The sequence below is a fragment of the Melopsittacus undulatus genome, chromosome 4, assembly GCF_012275295.1.
Source record: "Melopsittacus undulatus isolate bMelUnd1 chromosome 4, bMelUnd1.mat.Z, whole genome shotgun sequence".
NCBI lineage: Eukaryota > Metazoa > Chordata > Aves > Psittaciformes > Psittaculidae > Melopsittacus > Melopsittacus undulatus.
In genome coordinates, this window is record NC_047530.1 from 86682841 (window position 1) to 86704460 (window position 21620).

Sequence of the window (21620 nt, forward strand, 5' to 3'; positions counted from 1 at the left end):
TTTTTTAAGTCCATCAGTCAATGCACTGATATAAGTTATATCCAGTATGCTGATTTTTCATATAGAGCTGTATTTTGATTGCAAAAGTATCTGGGCTGTTCTAGAGTCATTGTAGAAAGGCATGAGAAATATTTTCATGTAATCTGGTTCAATATAGGAAAGGTATCACATAGTTTTGGAACAGTCTATATTTGCTGTCATAACCATAAAGCAATTTTTGCTTTTATTCCTTGTCTTTTGTAGCCCTGAAATATCATTCATTCAGTACATCATGTCCCCTGCCCCTGCCTTGCAAATTGTGTATTTACTGTCTGAGTGTGAGGACACTGGTGCCTGAGATCCTGCTAACCTGCAGGACTGTCACAGTAATTAGATAATGTTTGCTTCATGGGAGATTCAATTAAAAATGAGAGGATTTTATTATTATTATTCCCTTCTGAAATTCCCCACTATGTTCTTGAGTGTGTATATGACAGTGTTGTAATGAGCAAACTTACATTACCAAATTCTATCCTTATTCAAACATTATGGGCTCAAAAGTCCAGCTTGGGTGTTAAGCTACCCCATCTGTCTTCAGATGACGATGTGAAAGTAAGAGGGGAAGGACACAGCAGACTACTCATTTGAGCTAACAGAAGTAATTTGGCCCAAGAAGTAATATCTGTGTGAGCTTGGGGAAGAAATTAAGGAAGTGTTCAGGTTTTATACTTGCAATGCAGCACAGGGCTCTTGTGAAGCGTGGTACATGTGTTTTAAACGTTGCAAAAGGCCAGGTGGCATATCCCTGTGTTCCTGCTCTGTGAGGAGACTTTACTAAACATATCGCCTGGGGCATTCTCTAAAGTCTGCCAGATCATTACTATGTTCTTCCAGTGCCTTTTGCAAGAAAAGTCACTACCCTCTAACTGGAGGGGAAATCAGAAAATTTCATTCACTGAAAGTAAAACACTTTCCAGCTTTTCAAGTATTCAGTGACTTGTCAACAGTTCCCAGCATGTTGCCATCCCACCAGACTTATTCTGGAGGGTAAATTTCAGTCTTGCATATAAATTCAAGCACAAGTGTGCTCTTTCTCAAGTCTCTGTCTGCTAAGTAGAAACAAACACCACCTTGAAATAACACAAGTTAGCATATTTGTTGCTCTTGTGATGACATCTGTATGTTTTGTTTCTTTCCTTTTTTTTTTTTTTAGATAATTGTGATGATCCGTTGGTATCTTCCTTACCTTCAACAGCCCTTACAAGTTCCTCTGAGCTCTTCGGTACTCACAGTCCCACCTTTGCAAAGCTCAACAGGAGAGATGGTAAGATTGCAGTATGAAATGCCTAAACTGTTATTTTTAATCACTTTTACAAAGAATAACCTTTTATGCTGTTTGTCTGCAGTGCATTCAGAGTGAAGCTGAATACAGACATTAATTTATGCTTTTGAGAGAGCTTTGTTAAGGAGTAATTCCTTTCTTTGTTATAGAAAACTTCCATTAAATTTGAAACTCTCCACTTCTTTTGTAGAAGCATCCTAAAGTAAGTTCACATAGTCTTTGTGCTTTTGAAGAGTTCCCATAATCTTTAGGGCTTGAAAGTTGTTAGGTTTGAGGCTGTATTCTAAAATGTGGGCATTTGTAATTTGTAAAAGCTAGTAGCAACTAGATATTCAAGTTCCAGTAGAATTCAGTGATTACACAATTCTCCAGATCTAGTGTAAATGAATGAAGAAAGTTTTGCAGACATTTGCAATGAAGAATATTTAAGGCTCAGATAATGAGTTCACATACAAGGTGAAAGTTTCTAGGATCAAACTTTGTACCAGAAAAGAGAAGTTGGCAGTACCTAGGTCTTCATTTGACATTGTGCTGCAAATTTGAGTTAATGGCTCCCATCTTATTCCCAAGTTAGAGCCTCTGAAAGAGGAAAGCCCTGTATTACTACATTACATGTGATTTTAATTATAAGAAACAAGAGAAAGCATACTACTGGAAAAGATATTTTAATTTGAAAAAAAAAGATAATTTACCTACTTAAACAATCCCTGAAATATCTGTTTTAATCAAAGACTGATTGATAAATCAGCAAAGCCAGCAAAGGACTCTCTCAGATACTTGGCACTAATGATAAGAAAGTTTCTAGGTCATTAGAAAAGTGTTAAATGGAAATTACTATATCATATTTAAACTCCTGAACCAGAGTTCTTCAGCAAGGAAAAAGTCATAGAGTAGTTGCTCAACATTATATAAGTTATAAACATTGAGCCCTGCTTTTGTCTCCAACTACTAGCTGGGACAGTGAATAGACATGCTTATGTGATTTTACAAATGTCTGTAGTGACTCATTTTATCTGCAGAAAAGAGGAAGAAATTCAAGATCAATATTATTGCAAGTCAAGCTCTAGCTTGACAATATCTATCTTACTGCCCAGACTTTTGTAGAAATGCATGGATGTAGTGACAACAGAATTCATATGGGTACCTGATTCTGGGTTGGAGGAGCAGTGGTAGATGGTGACTGAAGGAACTGGCATTGGAATGGAAACAATAGATATATTTATAATAAATAATATTCACTTACAAGGTCAGTGCAATGGCTTTCTATTAATGTTGGAGTGCTTTGATGAGTTAGCTTAGCTTTGTTTGTAATTGACAAGACAGTGCTGCAGGTAACAGTGCCTCCAGGTAAAAACCCAGGTAAATATATTTGTTAATATAAATAGGAATAGCAAGTGAAGATGAATTTATAAAATACAGTCCAGACCTACATAGATAGAAAGTTGTAATTCATCATGTTGATTCAGCAATAGGTAACAGTAACAAGGCTGTTGTTTAGAAAAAGGCCTGCAGCAGTGAAATGTGGCATAAACCATAAAACAAAACCAAACCAAAAAACCCCAAACAAGCAAAGAAAACCCCTGATCTCCCCAAAACCCACCAAAAAACCACCCCCCCCCCCAAAAAAAAAAGCCCCACAAAAGAAGCAATGACAACAAAGCCCAAAACACACAAAAAACCCTAAAGGAAAAAAAAAAAGGCAAAAAACCCCAAACCAACCTCAAACCCTACACACATTATCCACGAGTAAAGCTTTATGTGAACTGCTGAAAGCATTCAATTAAAATTATAAGAAATCTGTACTGGCAATAGTAAAACAGTATAATTCTGATAAAATATGATTCTGAGGTGGATTAACTGGCTTTTTGTTTACAGTAAATGATAATCAAATGATAATGATAATGAAAAATAATAAGATTGCTACAATATGACTCTATAAGCTTTTTCATTTCTCTGTTAACTCTCAGCCTTATCAGTCAGTACAGGCAATTATATATGGGAATATAAAACGTATACAATGTCAAAAAGAATTTGGTTTATGGCCAGGAAGTGTTTGATCTGAGCATTAAAGTAAAATTGTGCAGCAGGAAAGCACTTAGTTGCAGCAGGAAGTCCAAGAGTTTGTAACACAATACAAAGCCGTTTGAGCTGTTTGTAAGGCACTGTAGAGTGGGAACAAGCATTCCCTTTGCTTTGTATTAATAAACCAAAAATAAGTATGGGCATCCTAAGCAGCCCTGTGGAACATCAAGGACCACCAACTGCATAACACTTGGCTTCAGTGCAATTTTTGGAACAATTATGGCAAAATGTACAAATGGTCCGAAAAAGAAAAAAAAATATTTGATCATATTTCTTGAAGTTATATGGGTCTCCAACTGAGAAACCATCTGATCTTTGTTCTTCTCATATTTCTAGCATTATGATTTGTTGCCATGGAGAATGAGCAATATATCAGATACCTCTGGTAGTTTCTCCACTAGGGCATTTTCTCCTCATCATGTTGAACCTCTCCCCTGAAATGATCCACAGAAAATGTGAAATATGTGAACCATGAGCAATGATGGTACATGACAATGCACAGAATCATATCAATGCCAGTGGGAATCTAGTGGGAAGAAAGTGAAATTGTATGTCCCTCAAACATGATGTTGTAAAGTGCCAAATGTGTATTGGCTTTACTGGGCATCTACTCTCTCTTTTGTCCTTGTGAGAGAGGCAATGTGTCGTCTTCATGCATTAGTACTTTCCAGTTAACCTAGAATCAAATGTACAGATTTGTTGGGTGTAATCAGAGCCACAGTTTGTCTGGTTTGTACTTATGCCACACTATTAATAAAAGGTGTGTGGTCCTGTTTAATTTTCTTGTGCTCAACTGCAGGAAAAGAGTGTCAAAGTTATGCTTGTATCTGTTCAAAGGAGTTTGATGTCCTGTAAGTATTGTCTTCAGTAGCCTTCACATCCTACATTCTTGTCTCTTGTCTTGGGCCTGCCCTGACAGGTGCTCCTCAACATTAGCATAGCTTGTGGATAGAGGAGCAAATGGCTGTAAGAGAGCTACTACACTCCAGTTGTGCTTTTTTGCTACTTAATAAAAGTAGTATGGGGTGGGGTGTTGACACACTATAAGGAATCATGTGCATAATAGAAATATGCAGAGATTGTGCTGAAAAAAGATGCCACTTGTGCCACCTGTTCTGTATAACAGAGCAAATATGGAGGAAAAAGAATATTTCTTGATTTTTGGCACTCACAGCAGTATTTGGTGAGGATTTGAGATACCCTCAAAAGCAGGCAGAAGTTACATGTTTGCTTTTCTAGCAGAAATGAGAGAGGTGCAAAGGAAAAACTTTAGTTCTGTTCTCAGTCACAAAGACAATGCAGCTTTGCTGTTGCTGGGAATTTAACTGCCATTTTTAGAAGTCAGTAGAATTACTGTCCATCTGTGGAAATGGTAATGGTGCAAGGTTTGGGAGGGGGAAATACAGTGGGTTTTTACCCCTCATGGGAAGAGGTATATGAAGCATCTGCAGTTCTGAAAAGACATGATCTGTCAGTGATAAGGTTTCTCTTGCAAGACCAGTGTCTAGAAAAGTGATGCTATGAGCAGGCCTCACTGATATGTCATGCAGTTCTCATATCAAAAGAGTGACACTCCCAACAGACAGATGTGCTCATGTGAAGAGATATACTGTTCAGAAATGCCATTTAATCTGTGATTTCTGAGCTTAAGCTCACTAGAGATCTCTCAAATTTCCATTTAATGTGTATTGTTTGTTTGATTGACTTCAACAATATAAACCTGTTGTGCCATGCTCAAACTGGAAATTAACAGCCCTTTGTAAAGCCAAATACTTTTGTGGAAAGCAGAAGGGAGAAAGCATAAATTACATAGAATAAATGCTAGTTATGATGTTTAAGGAATTACTGGAAAGTACCTGTGGTAATAAGCCTGTCTTAAGAACTTGGGTATAAACTAGCATAGAGAAAGCAAAGTTTTTTTTTTTATTTGTTTTGCTTGGGTTGTTTGTTTTTATAAATGGGAAATTCATCAAACAAATCACCTAAGTGATTTTCCTCCATCTCACATCTCATTGTTGCTGTTTATATTATGCAAAGACAATCGAGGAAAGATGAAAATGCCAGCATTTCTTTGAATATTTACGAAAACTTCTAGAACAAGCTCTGTGGAGCATTTAAGGGAATAGCTTCATGCCACAGACCTGTCAGAATTTCTGAACTTAATTTCTATGTCCCACCAGTTCCTGGCATAAAACTGTAAGCAAGGCAACAACTATTGTGTTCAGAGTCTGTTTCAAATCTTAGAATTGGGTTTGGAAGGAACCTTCAAAGTATATAGTTCCAACCCCCCTGGTGTGGACAGGAGCACTTTCTGCTAGACTGGATATTGGTGTTACAATCCAAAGGAAGTTTCTCCTTTGGCTCTCGTGAATATTAGCCATAATTCCAAGTAGGAGAAATATGCAGCTTGTTGTCTTTGAATGGTTATATAGTTTGTATCTTAAAAGCATGACAGAAATATTCTTTATATGGCACATGAGATTGGGGGCAGGGGGAAGAGAGTGTGTGTGTGTAAGAATACATGTTAGGATTTTTAACAGGAAGCTATAGTGAACTATATAAAACTATAGTTACATATAAACTATGTAGGTATGAAGTTAAAAGAGAGCTATGAAGTAGTGAGAGAAGAATTGAGTGAAGAAATTCCTATTGTTCTCCATAGGTCATTCATGGCATGCTCATATCTTAATGAAATATAAAAAATGAAATTTCTGACACCTATTAGGAGAAGGAGTTTCAGTTATGAGTTATACAACGTGGTCCACAAAAATCAAGAATTTTTTTGAAAGGGCAAAATTACTGAAATTGGTTTTTTTGATATAAACCACATTTATCAATCTTTCAACTCAGTTTACTCTGATAAACTCTTCATGGACTCTTCAGTTAATAAGATTAAAATATTAAAGTAAATCCAGAGATTTATAATCAAAGTTTAGTAATTCTTTTTGTTTGGAGATGCATATTTAAAATCACAGTTTACATGAGGAATTTTTAATGCTTTACGTGAAATGTAAAGTCCTACAGCTGGGTCAGGGCAATCCCAGGCACAGCTAAAGATTGTGTGGAGAAGTGACTCAGAGCAGCCCTGTGGAGGAGAATTTGAGGGTGTTGATCGATGAGAAACTGAACATGAGCCAGCGGTGTGCGTTCACAGCCCAGAAAGCCAACCGTACCCTGAGATGCAGCAAAAGGAGCATGACCAGCAGGTCAAAAGATGTGATCCCGCCCCTCTGCTCCCCTCACTTGGAGTATTGTGTACAGTTCTGGTGTCCTCACTATAAGAAGGAAATGGAGCTGTTAAGAGCAAGGCCAGAGAGGAGCCATGAGAACGATAAGGGAGCTGGAGCACCTCCCATAAAAAGACATGCTGAGAAGGTTGGGGCTGTTCAGCCTGGATAAGAGAAACTGTGTGGAGACCTCCTGGAAGCCTTCCAGTGTCTGAAGGGGGCCTACAAGGATGCGAGAGAGGGGCTTTTCATCAGGGACTGTAACACTAGGGCAATAGGTAATTAGTTTAAACAGGGGAAGTTCAGTATAGATATAAGGAAGTTCTTTACTGTAAGGGTGGTGAGGCACTGGAACAGGTTGCCCGCAGAAGTGATAAGTGCTCCATCCTTGGCAGCGTTCAAGGCCAGGTTGGACAGAGCCTTGGGCGACCTGGTCTAGTTTGAAGAGCTCCTGTCCGTGGCAGTGGGGTTGGAACTAGATGATCTTAAGGTCCTTTCCAACCCTAACCATTGTATGATTCTATGAACTCTATTTCTCCCTTTCCCTCCCATTGTGATTGTGTTTGTTGTACAGAGAAGTGCTTTTGTAAACCTCACTAATAATGGCAGTGCAAACAAGATGATGGGTTGCAGAAGCAATGACTTCTGAAAATTTGCTGGTTTGGAAAGTTTATTAATGGCTTCCACATTCTTCATAGATGTGTTGTTCACATATGTGTAAGACTGCAGTGAACTCTGTGTGTGTACAGAGAATAAACGTATGCATGTAGAAACAGGTTAAAAAAAAATAAACATCAGCTATAATTTAAGGGTGTAAAAGAAAGCAAGAGAACATTTAAAAATATATTCCAGTCTGGGAGGATTTGCCTTTTAACTATAAACTCTCATTTACTGTAGTGAGTGAAGTGGTGAAATTCAAGCAGTGGTTGCAGTTCTGTATTTCATCGGCTTGGCATTACCATGGACCTGTTTAAGATCTAAAAAACTAAAGGGATAGTACGTATCTTTACTTTTAAGGGACAAACATGAGTTACAAGCTATCAGTTTCCATGTGATCATAACTCGTGAAGTTTCCATTCCTGAATGGAAAAATGGGTCATGGAAGCAGATAAGTTGCAAGTTGCATTTATCCTTGTAGAGATCTTGTTTGTTCTTTTGTTTAAGGTAACATAAAAATTCATTCAGCAAGCATCTTGTGTAAGGCAAATGTTACTTTCTAGTCCTTTTTATTAAATGGTCTCTAGCTTTTCAACATACTGTCTGAAGTGCATTTACAACCTGTAATTAAACTTTTTTTTGAAAAAATTAGGAGGGCTCAAATCCCAGTAACTGTTTTTGCATGTCTTTCAAAACGTAGCAATAAAGAAAATGTCAAAGCAAATAAGCATGAAATTGGTAACCCCAGATTTGCACAAGCATGCAAGGAGAGGATAGATATAATTTTGTTTTTGTTGTGACGGATGATGTGCCAACCTCACTGGTGCTTATCCAGCTGACAAAGAATAAATTTCCTTAAAATATCTTAGAAATTCAAAATTCCTTATGAATTTCACGTTAATTAAGAAAACCTTAAGGAAGCACACCTTATGTAGTGTATTTCCTCATACAGATATACAAACAGCTGTATGCTCAGAAAGTAAACTTCTCTGTGATGACCTGAAATAGTAATATGGTTCTTTTTCAGGTGTAATTTATTGTGCTGTCATTGTCATCTAAATTATCTTTATCCAATCTCCTTCAGGGGCTGGTGGCTGGTCCCCACTGGACTCAAATGAGCAGCAGTGGCTTCAGGTCGATCTGGGAGACAGAGTGGAGATTGTTGCAGTCGCTACGCAGGGCAGGTACGGGAGCTCAGACTGGGTAACCAGCTATATGCTGATGTTCAGCGACACCGGCCGCAACTGGAAACAATACAGACAAGACGACACCATCTGGGTAAGGCTGAATTGTGGATGTTGTTTGTCCCCAAATCTTCCTGGTTGGGCTCATTTTGGCATTTGGAGAAGCAGCTTTGGTTTCAGATCAGAGCAGTGATGTAGTGGTGAGAGAGCAGACTCTGCAGGGTGGTTTGATCTAAATGGGTTATGATACTTCCTGTCTGTGTAATACAAGTTTATGCCCTCAAGACTACATTATTTTTCAGACTGGGAGGATGCTCAAGGCACTAAAAATGACCTACACGCTTCTGTGCCTGGTTGGCTTTGATTCAGGCACACCAGGGTAAATGGAGCAAATCACCTACACAGTTTCTCCAGGAAATATGGAAATTAACTCTGTGTCCTATGCAAGCTTGCTAGTCAGAACAACAGAGATCATGCTGGGGGAAGTGGGTGGTAGATTGCTCCTTGGCTGGAGAAGGCTGGAGCTGCAGTGTGAGTTGTGGGATGATTTAGCAGATACACTAAAAGTGCTCTAGGCTTTTCCTAAAATTTTAATGCGGACTTGATGCTTGCTGTGCCATGAGTTCAGCGTGTGCCAGCTGCTATGGGTAGGACTGCTTGCAGTAGCAGTACCACCTCAGGTGTGGATGGAGTTTAAAAGTCTTCCTTTTATATGGAAATTGTGAATTGTTAACAAATGTTAGCATCCTCTCTGTGCTATGTTCTGTAGTTCTGAGGGAAAAATAGCTCTGGTAACATGACAGTATATGGTAGTAAATGAAACACATTCTTCATGAAAATTAAATGGGACATTTTAAAAGTGACAAAATAGAGTTATGGTTTTGTGTTAAATTTTTTTTTGTCAACACCTTGGTTAAATACTGTGTTATGAAAGCAGATTTTTCTTCCAGAACTTAATGACTGGGAATGAGGAGAGTTGTGCAGCAGGAAGAGGAAAGAAGGGCTGCTTCACTTTCCTCCTCAACATTTTGCAGACAATGAGGGTGCTGTAGAGGGAGGTTAACTTCTGTGGTTTTAAAATCCATTGTATTGGCACTGTCTTTTTATTACAGTTTGATTTAGGGAAAGCTAATAAAATCCTTCCTTTAGAAAGGCAACTTTGTCTTAAGGATGATTATAAAGTTGTCAAGTGTGGCTCTGACTCTGTTGATTCTGCAGTCATATTAGGCTGTCTCTGCTCCAAATACTTACACCTGTTTGTTTGGGGGTTTTTTTGTTTGGTTGGTTTAGGTTGTTTTTTTTTATTTTATTTTTAAAACCAGTGGAATTTCATTCTGGATTAAATATAGGGTTCGTTTAACCTGGCTCTTGACTTCTGCACTTATGACTCAAAAATCCACAGCTATTTTTGCAGGTGTGGTGTTGTTAAGAGCTTCCTTCCCTGAAAATATTATGTGCCTTGCTAAAATTTTGTATTAAGATCAATTAATTTTTTATTACTTCTAACTCTTCAGCCCTGTCCTTTTTGGAAACCCTTGAACTTTTATTTTTTAATTTTTTTCTTCTTAAATGGAAACTTGAAAGGACAGTACTTAGAATTCACCATAGCAAATCTTCATGTCTTAAGCATCTAGTTCTGTGAGTTTCTGATCTGGCACCTAATAAGAGCAAACCTAGTAGGCTTTGACAGTGAGTTAGAATTTATGATTAACCTAAATTCTCTTGGTTTCCTTGATGGTCATAGCAGCCTGCCAGTGTCTGAAGAGGGCTATAGAGACGCTGGGGAGGGACTCTTTGTTGGGGACTGTAGTGACAGGACAAAAGGCAACAGGATAAAATTTAAACAGGGGAAGTTCAGATTAAATATAAAGAAGAAGTTATTCACTGTAAGGGTGGTGAGGCACTGGAATGGGCTGCCCAGGGAAGCTGTGAATGCTGCATCCCTGGTGTTGTTCCAGGCCAGATTGGACAGAGCCTTGAATGAGTATGAGTTATCCCTGCCCATGCCAGGGGGTTGGAACTAGATGATCTGAAGGTCCTTTCCAACCTTAATTATTCTATAATTCTATGATCAGGTGTAAAGTTGTTTCAGAGCAGACCCTGACACAAGTTCTAAAGTAGACCTGGAAGCTTGCTTTCTGGAGGGGTAATTTTTGTACGGTTTTCTAATGGTAACCACTATAGGTTGTAGGTGATCATTTTGTATATAATTGAGGAAAAATGAAATTAATTTGGATGTGGGAAAGGTTACATTGGGGAAGGATTTAAATATTTTTCCCCTCATATTTGTCTCTGCAAGTCACACTGATCATGCAAGCCAGTTATATAATTCCAGTCCATAAGAACAATTTGATCCACGTTCCCAGGCAGAGGGTTTTAAGGGATTGTTGACAAGAATTGCTGGACTTTGCTGTTGGAAGTATCTGATAGCAGGAATCCAAAGTCAGCTCATTTGACATTTCATTAGACTCCACAGTCTATCTAAACTGGCAAGTCTTGTTAACACCCAGGAACTTGTATGCCTGCCTATGGAATTACTGAAGATCAAGAATTCCTGTTGTATAATTTTTATTCTAACTAGAGAGGAAGTTGATTCTTTTTTTTTCCTGGCATTTTTTGATTTGTTTTGTGGAATTAAATTAGGTCTTGAGAGCCATTCAGAGCATAAAGAAGAAAGCCAAAGAGGTTTGCAGAATCATGTATAGAATTTTAATTCCAAATTTTGCAGCATTTTTTTGTTAGCTGCAGTCATTTCCAAAGGCTTTTTATTAAAAAAAAATAGTGTGCTGTCCAGCCACATGTTGAAAGTTTTCCTAAAAAAGTCAGACGCTTGGACAAAATGAGGACAAGCTCGCAATGGTGCTTTTTCTAAATATCTGGCTGTTAAACAGCTGTAAGGAAAGATCTGCATTGCTCACTTCTAGAAAATAACCTTAACCTCCCTTAAGGGAAGGCAGTGGAGTCACCATTTTACAGGGCTAGAAAAGCAGTGTCACAGGGTAACCTCTGCTGTCATGATCTGTGGCAGTGTGCACTGTACCAATGTGTCATGAAACTGGTAGTTTCAACCTTAGGAATCTGTACCTCTGCTGGTTTTGGCTGGGATAGAATTAATTTTCTCCATAGTACCTAGCATTTGTACTGGAAACAGCATTGATAATACAGAGATATTTTAGTTATTCCTGAGCAGTGCTTAAACAGGGTAAGGGTGTTTTCATCTTCTCCTGCCTCCTCTCCAGCAAGCAGGCTACAGGTGCACAAGAAGTTGGGAGGAATCACAGCCAGGACAGCTGACCCCAACTGACCATGGCTATTCCATGCCATATGACCTTATGCTCAGCACACAGAGCTTGGAGAAGGTTGGGTTCTCGCGGACTGACTGTGCATTGGTTTATTTTCATTTACATCCCTTGTCTTTCTATGATTTTATTTCTCTTTGTTATTTTCCTTTCCGTTGCATTACTATTGTTGCTATTATTGTTGTTATTATTATTGTTATTACTGTAGTATCTTAGCTTATTATTTAGCTTAGCTCCTGGTTGGGGTTAAACTTTTTACTGCCCAGTGTGGGGCTTGAAGGGTTTAAGATAATAAGAGATTGACCAAAGCATAGTAAAAGATATTTGTATCTGTTAATAGTTGCAGGTCACAATATTGATCCATCTGTTCTAGATATTAGTTTATCTGATATGCATCATTTTTTTTTTTTTTGCTGTACGTGTTCGATTGCTGTTGGCTTTTGCAGTTTATTGTGCTCTGTAGTGATTAGTGGTGTTTTGCCTGGGAGATTTGTTATTAAAACATTGACCTTGAGCTTAATCTGGTATTTGGGCTCTGTACTGAAGCTGTTACTGTACTTCAGATACCATCTCATGGAGACAATTAACAATTATACTTTTTCCTCTGAGAGCTCTTTTTGTGAAGGAAATGTAGAATGGCAATATGCTACCTTTTCCTGTCATCATTTCTCCCTTGTTACAATAACTGCTTGGTATCTTGAATGTCCTTGGGTTTAAATACTTCTATTGCTATTTCTTAGAAATATTTCCCTGATACTTTTCTAAGGTTAACAGGCAATTTAAGAATAGGACACAGGCTCTGTGAGAGTATGGTCATGGCTGGTACAGCATGTGGGGGACTATGGGAGTGTAGAGAACTTCTCATCTTCTGTGGTCTGGAACTTAACTCCTAACACCTGTAGGATTCTGTTGAAGAGATAGAATGTTTGGGAAAAAAATGAATAAGAAAAGCCATGGCTTACTACACTGTGCTGGACCTTGGCCAGCATCTGCCTAGAGCACACTGAAGAAGAAGAAGGAAATCAAACCAACAGAAATTGTAGCTAAAACAGACACACTAAATCAGTCTAAAAAAAAAAGAAAGAAACAATGTATAAAAAAAACAATGGCAGCAGTAGTCAGCTCACAGCTTGCTTAGTAGGGGATGAAGAGCCTTCTCCTAAGATGGAGCAGGAGAAAGAATCAAGAGGCAGCCTATTCTGCAGCATTGTCACAAGAAAAGGAAGAGGCTGAAATCATAAATGAGACAGAAACCACCTGATCCCTACCTTCAAGTGAGCTGCAAGACATGCAAAAATATTTTAGCTGTTAAACAGGTGAGCTTATTCTCAGCCAGCTACTCTGATGCTGGGGTACTGGGGCCAATTGTCTGGAATCAGGGTGTGAAAAAGCCTGACAGCTGGGTTTTCTTGCTAAGGATAAGGCCATTGACAAAGGGATTGGAACAAAGGCAAGAGTCCTTAGTCTTTGGCAGTGACTGCTGTCAAGTGTGAAGGACAGATATGCCTTCAAGGAAGAATTTGCAAATTCCCAAAGCAAATAGACCAACATTGATATCCAGTGTCTGACGGAACTGGAGCTGATCTATAACAACCTGTGTGATGACCAGGCATCCAAAGACCCAGATGAAATCCAGTCCCTATGATAAACGTTTTTAAGAAATGAATCAATGTCATACACTTTACCTTGGTGATGATGAGCAGGGCAGACACAGAGGCACCAACTATAGAAGAACTGACCAGACAATTGAGAATATGAAGATAATCTCACTTCTTCCATGTGGGCCTGTCTTGGCTGTGGACAAACTAACCCAAAACATGCCCTAGCAAGCTGAGAAGGGTAAGTGTTCCTCACACACTCCAACCAAGGCCTCAGCTATTAAGAGCCAGCCTTTCACAGTTCAAGGGAAAGTGTACTGGTGTGTCGTGGTTTAAACCAAGTCCACACAGCTCGTTCACTCACTCCCCCCTCCCTGGCTCCCCCAACTCCCGGAGAGTTAGGAAGGAGAATCCAAAGAATGTAGCCCCCACGGATTGAGATAAGCACAGTTTAATAGCTAAGGCACAACACAAATCACTACTGCCATTACTACTACAGATAATAATGATAAAGCCAATAACAAGTGAAGAGTATACAACACCTCACCAGCCACCGACCCATAACTCACCCCACCCTGCCCGACCAAGCACCGACCAATACCTCCTCCATCCCCCCAGCGCTCCAGCCCTTCTGGGTCTCTCCCGGTTACCTCCTGGGTATGACGTGCTATGGTATGGAATACCTGTTTGGCTAGCCTGGGTCAGGGGTCATGTCTCTCCTTCCTCCCGACCTCCCCTCCTCTCTGGCAGAGCATGAGCTCAGAAAAGGCCTTGGACAAACCAAACATTTGATCAGTAACTCAAAACATACTTGCTATCAGCAACCGTTCCCAGCCCGAAAGTCAAAACACAGCACTGCACCAGCTACCAAGAAGGAGAAAAAATGACAGCTACTGCTCAAACCAGGACATGGTGGTACACAGTGTGTGCAACCCTGTGGTTCTTCCTGCACAACCAAGTGGACAACATGAGCAAGTGGGATGGTGAACCTCTCTGGAGACTAGAAGCTTGGGTACAGGAGCTGCAAAGAAAAACAAGAACTAGAAAGCATCCCTCCAGGGAAATTACTGCTCCAGTGTCTGTTGGGCAGAGTAGAAGGGCTGATCATACTTTTGACCCTGATAAAGGGACTTCTGTTTGCATTTACAAAAAAACAAGTTGTGAAGACTCCAACGAGGAATAGAGGGGCCTTGCTTTTGGCCAGGCGAAGGAAAGGGACAGTGAGTTTTACTGGACTACATGGATTTCATGGCCTGGCACATCAGCCCCACAGCAGTATAAAGCTCTAGTGGACACTGATGTGCACTGTACTCTAATACTGTCAGATTACAAAGGGACAGACTCCATCTGTATTTCTGGAGTGAGAGAAGGATCCCAAGAACTGTCTCTGTGGGAGGCTGAGGTGTGTCTAACGGATAAAGAATGTCAAAAACATCCTATTGTGACTGGTCTGAAGGCTTCATGCACCCTTGGCATAGACTGCCTCTGGAGAGGATACTTCAAAGATCCAAAAGAACACTGTTGGGCTTTTGGTATAGCTGCCTTGGGTATGGAGAAGAATAAACAGCTGTCTAGCTCGCCTGGTCTCTCAGAGGAGCCTTCTGTGGTGGGATGCTGTAAGTTAAAGAACAGCATGTGCCAGCTGCTACCATGGCGGTGCATCTGCAACAGTATCACATCACCTTGAGACTCCATGGTTCCCATCCCTCCCTTGATCCTGTCGCTGGAGAGTCAAAGAGTGATCAGTAAGGCTCCTTTTACCTTTCAATAGTCACATATGGCCAGGGCAAAAAAATGTAGCAGAGTGGAGGCTAACAGTGGATTACTAAGGCCTGAGTGAGGTCACACTGCTGTTGAGTGCTGCTGCAGAAGACATGCTGGAACTCCAAAATGAGCTGCAGTAAGAGGCTGCCGAAGGGTATGCAACTGTTGATATTGCCAGTGTGTTTTTCATGATCTCTCTGACAGCAGAGTGTGGGCCACAGTTTGTTCTCACATGGAGGAATATCCAGTACGCCTGGAATTGACTGCCTCTGAGTGGAAACACAGTCCTGCCATTTGCCATGGATTGATACAGGCTGCACTGGAGCAAGGCGAGACTCACACCTCGACTGTGGTGGTTTAACCCCAGCTGGGAACTAAGCACCACACACAGCCACATGCTCTCCCCTCCTGCCAGCAGGATGGGGACAAGAGGATTCGAAAGGTAAAAGTGAGAAAACTTGTAGGTTAAGAACATTTTAATAATTGAAATAAAATAATAATAATAGTAAATTGTAATGAAAGGTACATAACAAAGAAATAAATATAAAATAAGACGGAAAAGTGATGCAAATAAAAACAATTGCTCACTACCAACCAGCCAATGCCCAGCCAGTCCCCAGGCAGAAGCCCACCAGCCAACTTTCTCCCAGCTTTATATGCTGAGCATGATGTCATGTGGTTGGAATATCCCTTGGGTGAATTAGGTCCCAGCTGTGTCCCCTCCCAACTTCTTGTGCACCCCCAGCTTACTGCTGGTGGGGTGGTGTGAGAGGCAGCAAAAGACTTGATTCTGTGTAAGCACTGCTCAGCAGTAGCAAAACTATCTCTAAATTATCCACAGTTTCCAGCACAAGTCCAAAACATAGCCCATGCTAGCTGCTATGAAGAAAATGGACTCTACTCTAGCCAAAACCAGCACATTCTCACTTTCTTCTTTGGGAGTGGGCAGGAGCACCTGTTAAAGCAGGTTTCAAGGTAAGAGTCTCCTATGTCAGTACAAGGTGGCAAGTTAACAGTTTACCTCTCGTCCACAGGAAGTGGAAGGGTTAAAATCGAAGTTGTTTTGGAAAATGCACCATTTCAGAAATCTCAGATGGTCGGTTGGGAAACACATCACTTCCTCCAACTTTAACTTTGAAGATTTTTCTCTCTGTCCATAGAACAAGATTTTAGTACTATGTCCCACAGGATTTTAGCTTTTCAAGATTTCCTTTATAAGTTTTTGTGCATAGCTAAAAGGGCTGGAAGTTTACCTCTTTATTGGAGAGGGTTTGTTTCAGAAAATTGTACTGTTCCTAACTTAAGAAGTGGTCAGAACTGACTCACAGCTCAGACAGGGCTGTAAAATCTGAATCACTATTGCCTGGGGATCATTTAGATGATGTCTACTGTATCAGTATAAAATACCGATGTGCAGTGGACCTGTCAGATTCACTGATACAACTTCTATTTTAGTAAAACTATCTGGAAGTTTGTGCTTTGCTGTATGGATGTTACTGAATGTCTCACACTAATAGCTTATTGATGAAAATATAATTCATTTGCAGCTGTTGAAAGAGTAGGTTATGTAGCAGTATAAGGGATCTAGATAGTCTGGTGAATTTGTTTTCTGAAGGTAGTGTAACTATGTGGAGGACCATTTGATAGAATACCAATATACTGAATTGCTGAAAAGAAGGGTGTAAGAACTGCCTGTGTTTCAAGGCAAGTGTTTGATTTCAAATAGAAATTAGAGGTTTCACTTTGTTTTCATATGTTTGCTTTCCAGCAAAGGAAAATGGAGTGTTGAAATTTCTTCTCTACTGTCTTTTAAACTAAAACTGGCAGAAATATTTAATCTCTACTCAACCTAAGTCAATTTGAACTGCAATTTTTCCCAGCCCATCAGCATGATTCAGAAACAAAGTTAAGGCCTATTACCAGCTGGCTATACCACAGTGGTCTCTTGGAGGAGGATGTACTAGTATGGCTTTTCCCTGCTGCATGTTATGGGCCATTAGTCATATGATGATGGAGACAGCAGGAAGGCAGTAGCCCCTTTTATAATCCCAGAGTAAATCTGCCTAGATGAAACTTTTCCTAATCATGTCTTCACAATTTTTGATGCTCCATATTGCAAGTGGTGCTCCTGAAAAGATGTTTCCAGCCATCTGGGTATAAGTTTTGTCCACCCGTATGGCATATGTGTCCTTCAGTGCATCTGAAACCTGGGTATATAAATTCTTTATTGGGCTGTCAATAAGACAAACGATTGCCCTCCGGTATATATGACATATCACTAGTAAAAATTCCTTTCTCTTTATAGAGATTACAAGGCTTATTATCCTCCTCTCATGGCATGCATATAGCTCCCATCAGCTTCACCGTTAATGAGTGCTGCATAGACAGATCGCAAGGAGAATCAGAAAACCTCTTACATTTTCACTCAGCCTGTGTTTATGATGTAAGTAAATTCTGCAGCTGGAGTTGAAGACAAGACAGATTAGCCATTTAAAACCAATTTTCCAACCCCGTTTGTATTTAAATAATCGTGTTACAAAAGGACTCTATGGTTCAGAGCAAACTAGGCTTATAATTATATTTTCAGTATGGATAAATCAGCTGTGTATGGACACACTAGATATTGATTGGGAGACATAAAACATAAATCCTATTGCTTGCAACAAGTAAATGATTTTTCAGTGTTTTTAAGTGTTGAATAATTCAGAATTTACTTTACCTGCACACACACACAGCTTGAGTCAGTCCAAATTGTGCATATTACTGGAACAAAAGTGTGGGCTGTGATAGAATGCTATTTCATTTCAGATAGCAATTTTTATTCTATCTGTATTGAAAAATACATTACAAAGCTGAAAACGCAATTATGCAGGAAGACACTAAGGAAAGGGGATGAAGCAGGCATAGATGTATGCAACAAAAGGAGAAAAAAGATGTTCTTTAGACTAAGTTTTGAGAAGGGGAAGTTGTGGAATTGGAGATAAAGGGAGACTGCTTCTGCAGTGGAAGAGAAGGCTCTTATATTAGAACAATGAATCTCTGTGGAAAGGGAATGAAGGGGGAAAATGGCATAGATAGCAGAGAGATACTTCATACTTTGTGCAAACATCTGCACATACTTGTGCATATTAAGCAAAAATTTGGAGTTGACTGTTAGTTGATGAAGCTTCTTACACATCTGCTGTCAACTGCACATGGAAGGGAAAAGATGGCTTCAGGTAGAAGGGGGACTATAAGACCTGACTCTAATGCTAGATCACAAGATAGGAAGTGCATCTCTGGTGTTGGGACATCTGGGTTGTGCAAGGTGCAGAGCAGCACTTTCCCCATGGGGAAGTGCCAGTGTCTGTTCTGCTTCTTGCAAGTGTGAGGGCACCACACAAGGGCTGAAGAGTTGACAGGACTCTATGCCTTAAGAGTATATAATTCTTAGGGGAGCAGGAGACATATTTAATAGAGGTGATGAAAGTCCCTTCCATCCCCTTTCCTCAGGGAAATTCTTACATGCATGAGCTTTTGCTGAACCAGAGGCTTTTTTAGTGAAATCTAGAGGAGGGTCACTCTTAATTGGCTTATAAATCTGCAGGAATACTGTAAACTTTCCCATTTCCACTTTAGCTGGGTAATGATTGCGGGACTGTTTAGGTGAGTTATTTACTGTGAACATAGTTAAAATATTTATCTTCATGTCAGATTTATAGCTGTACTAATTTATCTTTTAGTTCCTAGTCCTAACACCCTCCAAGCAATGCCAGAGCAAAATTCTACCTGTAGTTGAGAAGTCCTACATTTACTTGTATTAGAGAATAGGTTTCTGCTTGTCTTGTTATAATGCTTCCTGCTGTACTGTTATCAGATATATTTAACCTCTTCTATGCACAGTTATTATTACCAGGCAAATAGGTTAAACAGTAAGTATCTATGGATTATTTTATTTTCCCTCACCTTTGCTCTAAGAAGGAAAGAAGAAAATAAAAAGCCAATTGCTTCTTTGAAAGAGCCAATTCAGTCTTGCTGCAGGGAAGCAGTGTTTTTCAGACATTTTTATCACTTTTCCTGTAAGAGATATGTAATTACAGGTTTTGAAGAGGTGTGTTGCTCATTTGCTGTATTCAGGACTGTTGTGGTTGAAGACTCTTTGATTCTGAGATGTTTGGATGTTACTAATTTGCTTTTAATTCTGGTTTAGCTTACTGAGCTAGCTGGAAAACTGGCCTCTGGAGCATGTTCTCAAGAAATCTGTCTGTCTTGATATGGCCAGGGCAGTTCTCCCATTGGGATGATAATTCAAAGTGTCAGTATATCTGTTTTTGTTAAGTACACTCTGTGTGGATTTATGCCTGAATAAAATGGATATACTTAGATTGCAAATTACTCTTTAGTGCTGAGATACTTGAGTTAGCCTTAAGCTAACTGAATTTTGTGTAAATTCTGTGACCTTACGTTGTGCTTTTATAGTTGGTTAACTGTAAAGCAATATTAAGGTGCCGTCTAGAGAATTTAATGCTGATACTAACATGATATCCATCAGTAATATTTTAAGTAAGTCTTCATGCTTGGAATTTGGCAGCAGTTCACCCTGACCCAGGAAACTGCAAGAAATGTGGTCATTTGTAGCCTGTGCCATCATCACTGACCTCCCAATCTCATTTCTTTGCAAGTTGCCTGGAATGTACCTTTTCTGTAACCATTTAGCACAAGGCCATGAAGTGTTCCTTGATTTCTCATTCCCACATCCTAGATCTGTATACTCTTAGCTCTCCACTGCTTCATGCTAGGGACTATAACATATGACTTTATAATGTTGGCCCTAACAGATTGCTGCGGAAGGAGTGGTTGGCATGGTTCTGGTTGGTGATACCTGGCCCAAGAACATACATGTCTTCCAGCTGTTTCCAGCAGATTTGTCTGACACAGACAGAAAGCTATTGTTTTCCCCTACAGGCTTCTACAAAGAGAATAAGTATTAATGGCAGCACCTAAGATGACTAATATGGAAAACAGTGGACATTTCCTATTAGATGGGAGATTTTAGACAGCAACTCCTTTGTATTAGTAGACCAAGTTTCATTATTCTTGTTTGTAAATCGTGTTCTATGATATGCAAAAATAAATAGGTACATTTAGAAATTATCAATAAATATGGAACAAATAGTGCTTCAGTCTGTATGCTACCAGAGGGCAGGTCTTAGGTAGTTTCTTTTCAGTTGTTTGATACATTTTGAAACAACTGAGAATGGCTCTAGTTGTCCTAAAAGCCAGTTCTTTGGGGGAGGTAAATAACAAGAGTGCTTCTATTCTCCTGTAAAATAAGATAGGTTGTCTTGTTGCTGAAAAGTGTGTCACTTCTACTAATTCACTCTTAGATTAGATTAATCCAAATAAAAAAAATGGGTTCTCAGCTCTGCTGGTTTGAACTTGCAGAATTCAGATCTTCAGTAAGTACCTGTTTTACTCTAAGCCATTTTCTAAATTCTGGATTATTCCTATTGCAGAACCTCATGAATAGAGAAATACAAATGTTACTTGTGGGTGGTGGAAGTGGCTTATAAGAAGAAGAGGCAAGCTATAAACAAATCATTACAAACCACTCTAGGACTGGGATGTTTTTAAGATATTGCACATTGATAGAGTACAGATACACAAATAGGATTGTCTGATAAGTAAGATTTTCTTTCCTTTGTGCTAACCAAGAAATTCTGTTGTGACATCGTGTTTATAGTGTTGAAAATAAGCTCTTTGTAGACTTCCCTCTCTCCCACTCACCCCAGTAGTTTCAGCATAATATGGATTTATTTTTCAGAGGCCAAAAATAAGAGGGATTTCTTTACCTTGCAGAAAGAATTTTATAATTATTTGTTTTCATTCTTTTTAAGAAGCAAGTTTTATCAGATTATTTTTTATTAACCACCAGTGCCTGTACTGGAATATTCTAAAACTGGAAACAGTGTTTCTATAGTGGCTAATATAGACAAAATATAAATATTTAATATATTTTATTAGGTCTGTTGCCTAATGAAGAAAGACTAATTAGTGAGATTACTGGTATTAAAAAAAAATGAGTGGAAGTGTTGGCATGGAAGACGGTTTTTAATGCACTGACTTTCCAAATGTGTGGTGTATATTTTATATTCTTTGCATAGCTTCCAAGTTTGGTGAACAAGGATTTTAAAAACACTTATCACTAATCTTGAAGGTCATTATGCATTGTACTTTTGATTCTCAAAGTTGTTCTCAGGAAAATAGGGTAGAAATGGACTCCTGCAAACATGATGAATGGTTCCATATATATATATCTTTACAGCTTGGAGGAGAGGCGAGATCTGGCTCAAATAAAAACTAGTCAAGCTGTTTTACTTAGAGAATATTTAATGCGAGTCACTTTTACTTTAAATATGCAGACTCCCACATCAGGGATATGAATGACCAAATGCTTCCTTTCCTTAGAGGAGGTTTGATAGACTTTGGAGAATTTATATGTAAAGACT

General features: G+C 39.3%; 1 protein-coding gene across 1 annotated transcript in view; it reads left to right on the forward strand.

The window, feature by feature from the left end:
- Window positions 1-21620, forward strand: part of CNTNAP5 (contactin associated protein family member 5) — a 295407-nt gene that overhangs the window by 65138 nt on the left and 208649 nt on the right. Inside the window, exons 4-5 of the mRNA XM_031053410.2 lie at window positions 1193-1303; window positions 8372-8565. Coding sequence (XP_030909270.1) covers window positions 1193-1303; window positions 8372-8565 — 305 coding nt within the window. The remainder of the gene's footprint in view (window positions 1-1192; window positions 1304-8371; window positions 8566-21620) is intronic.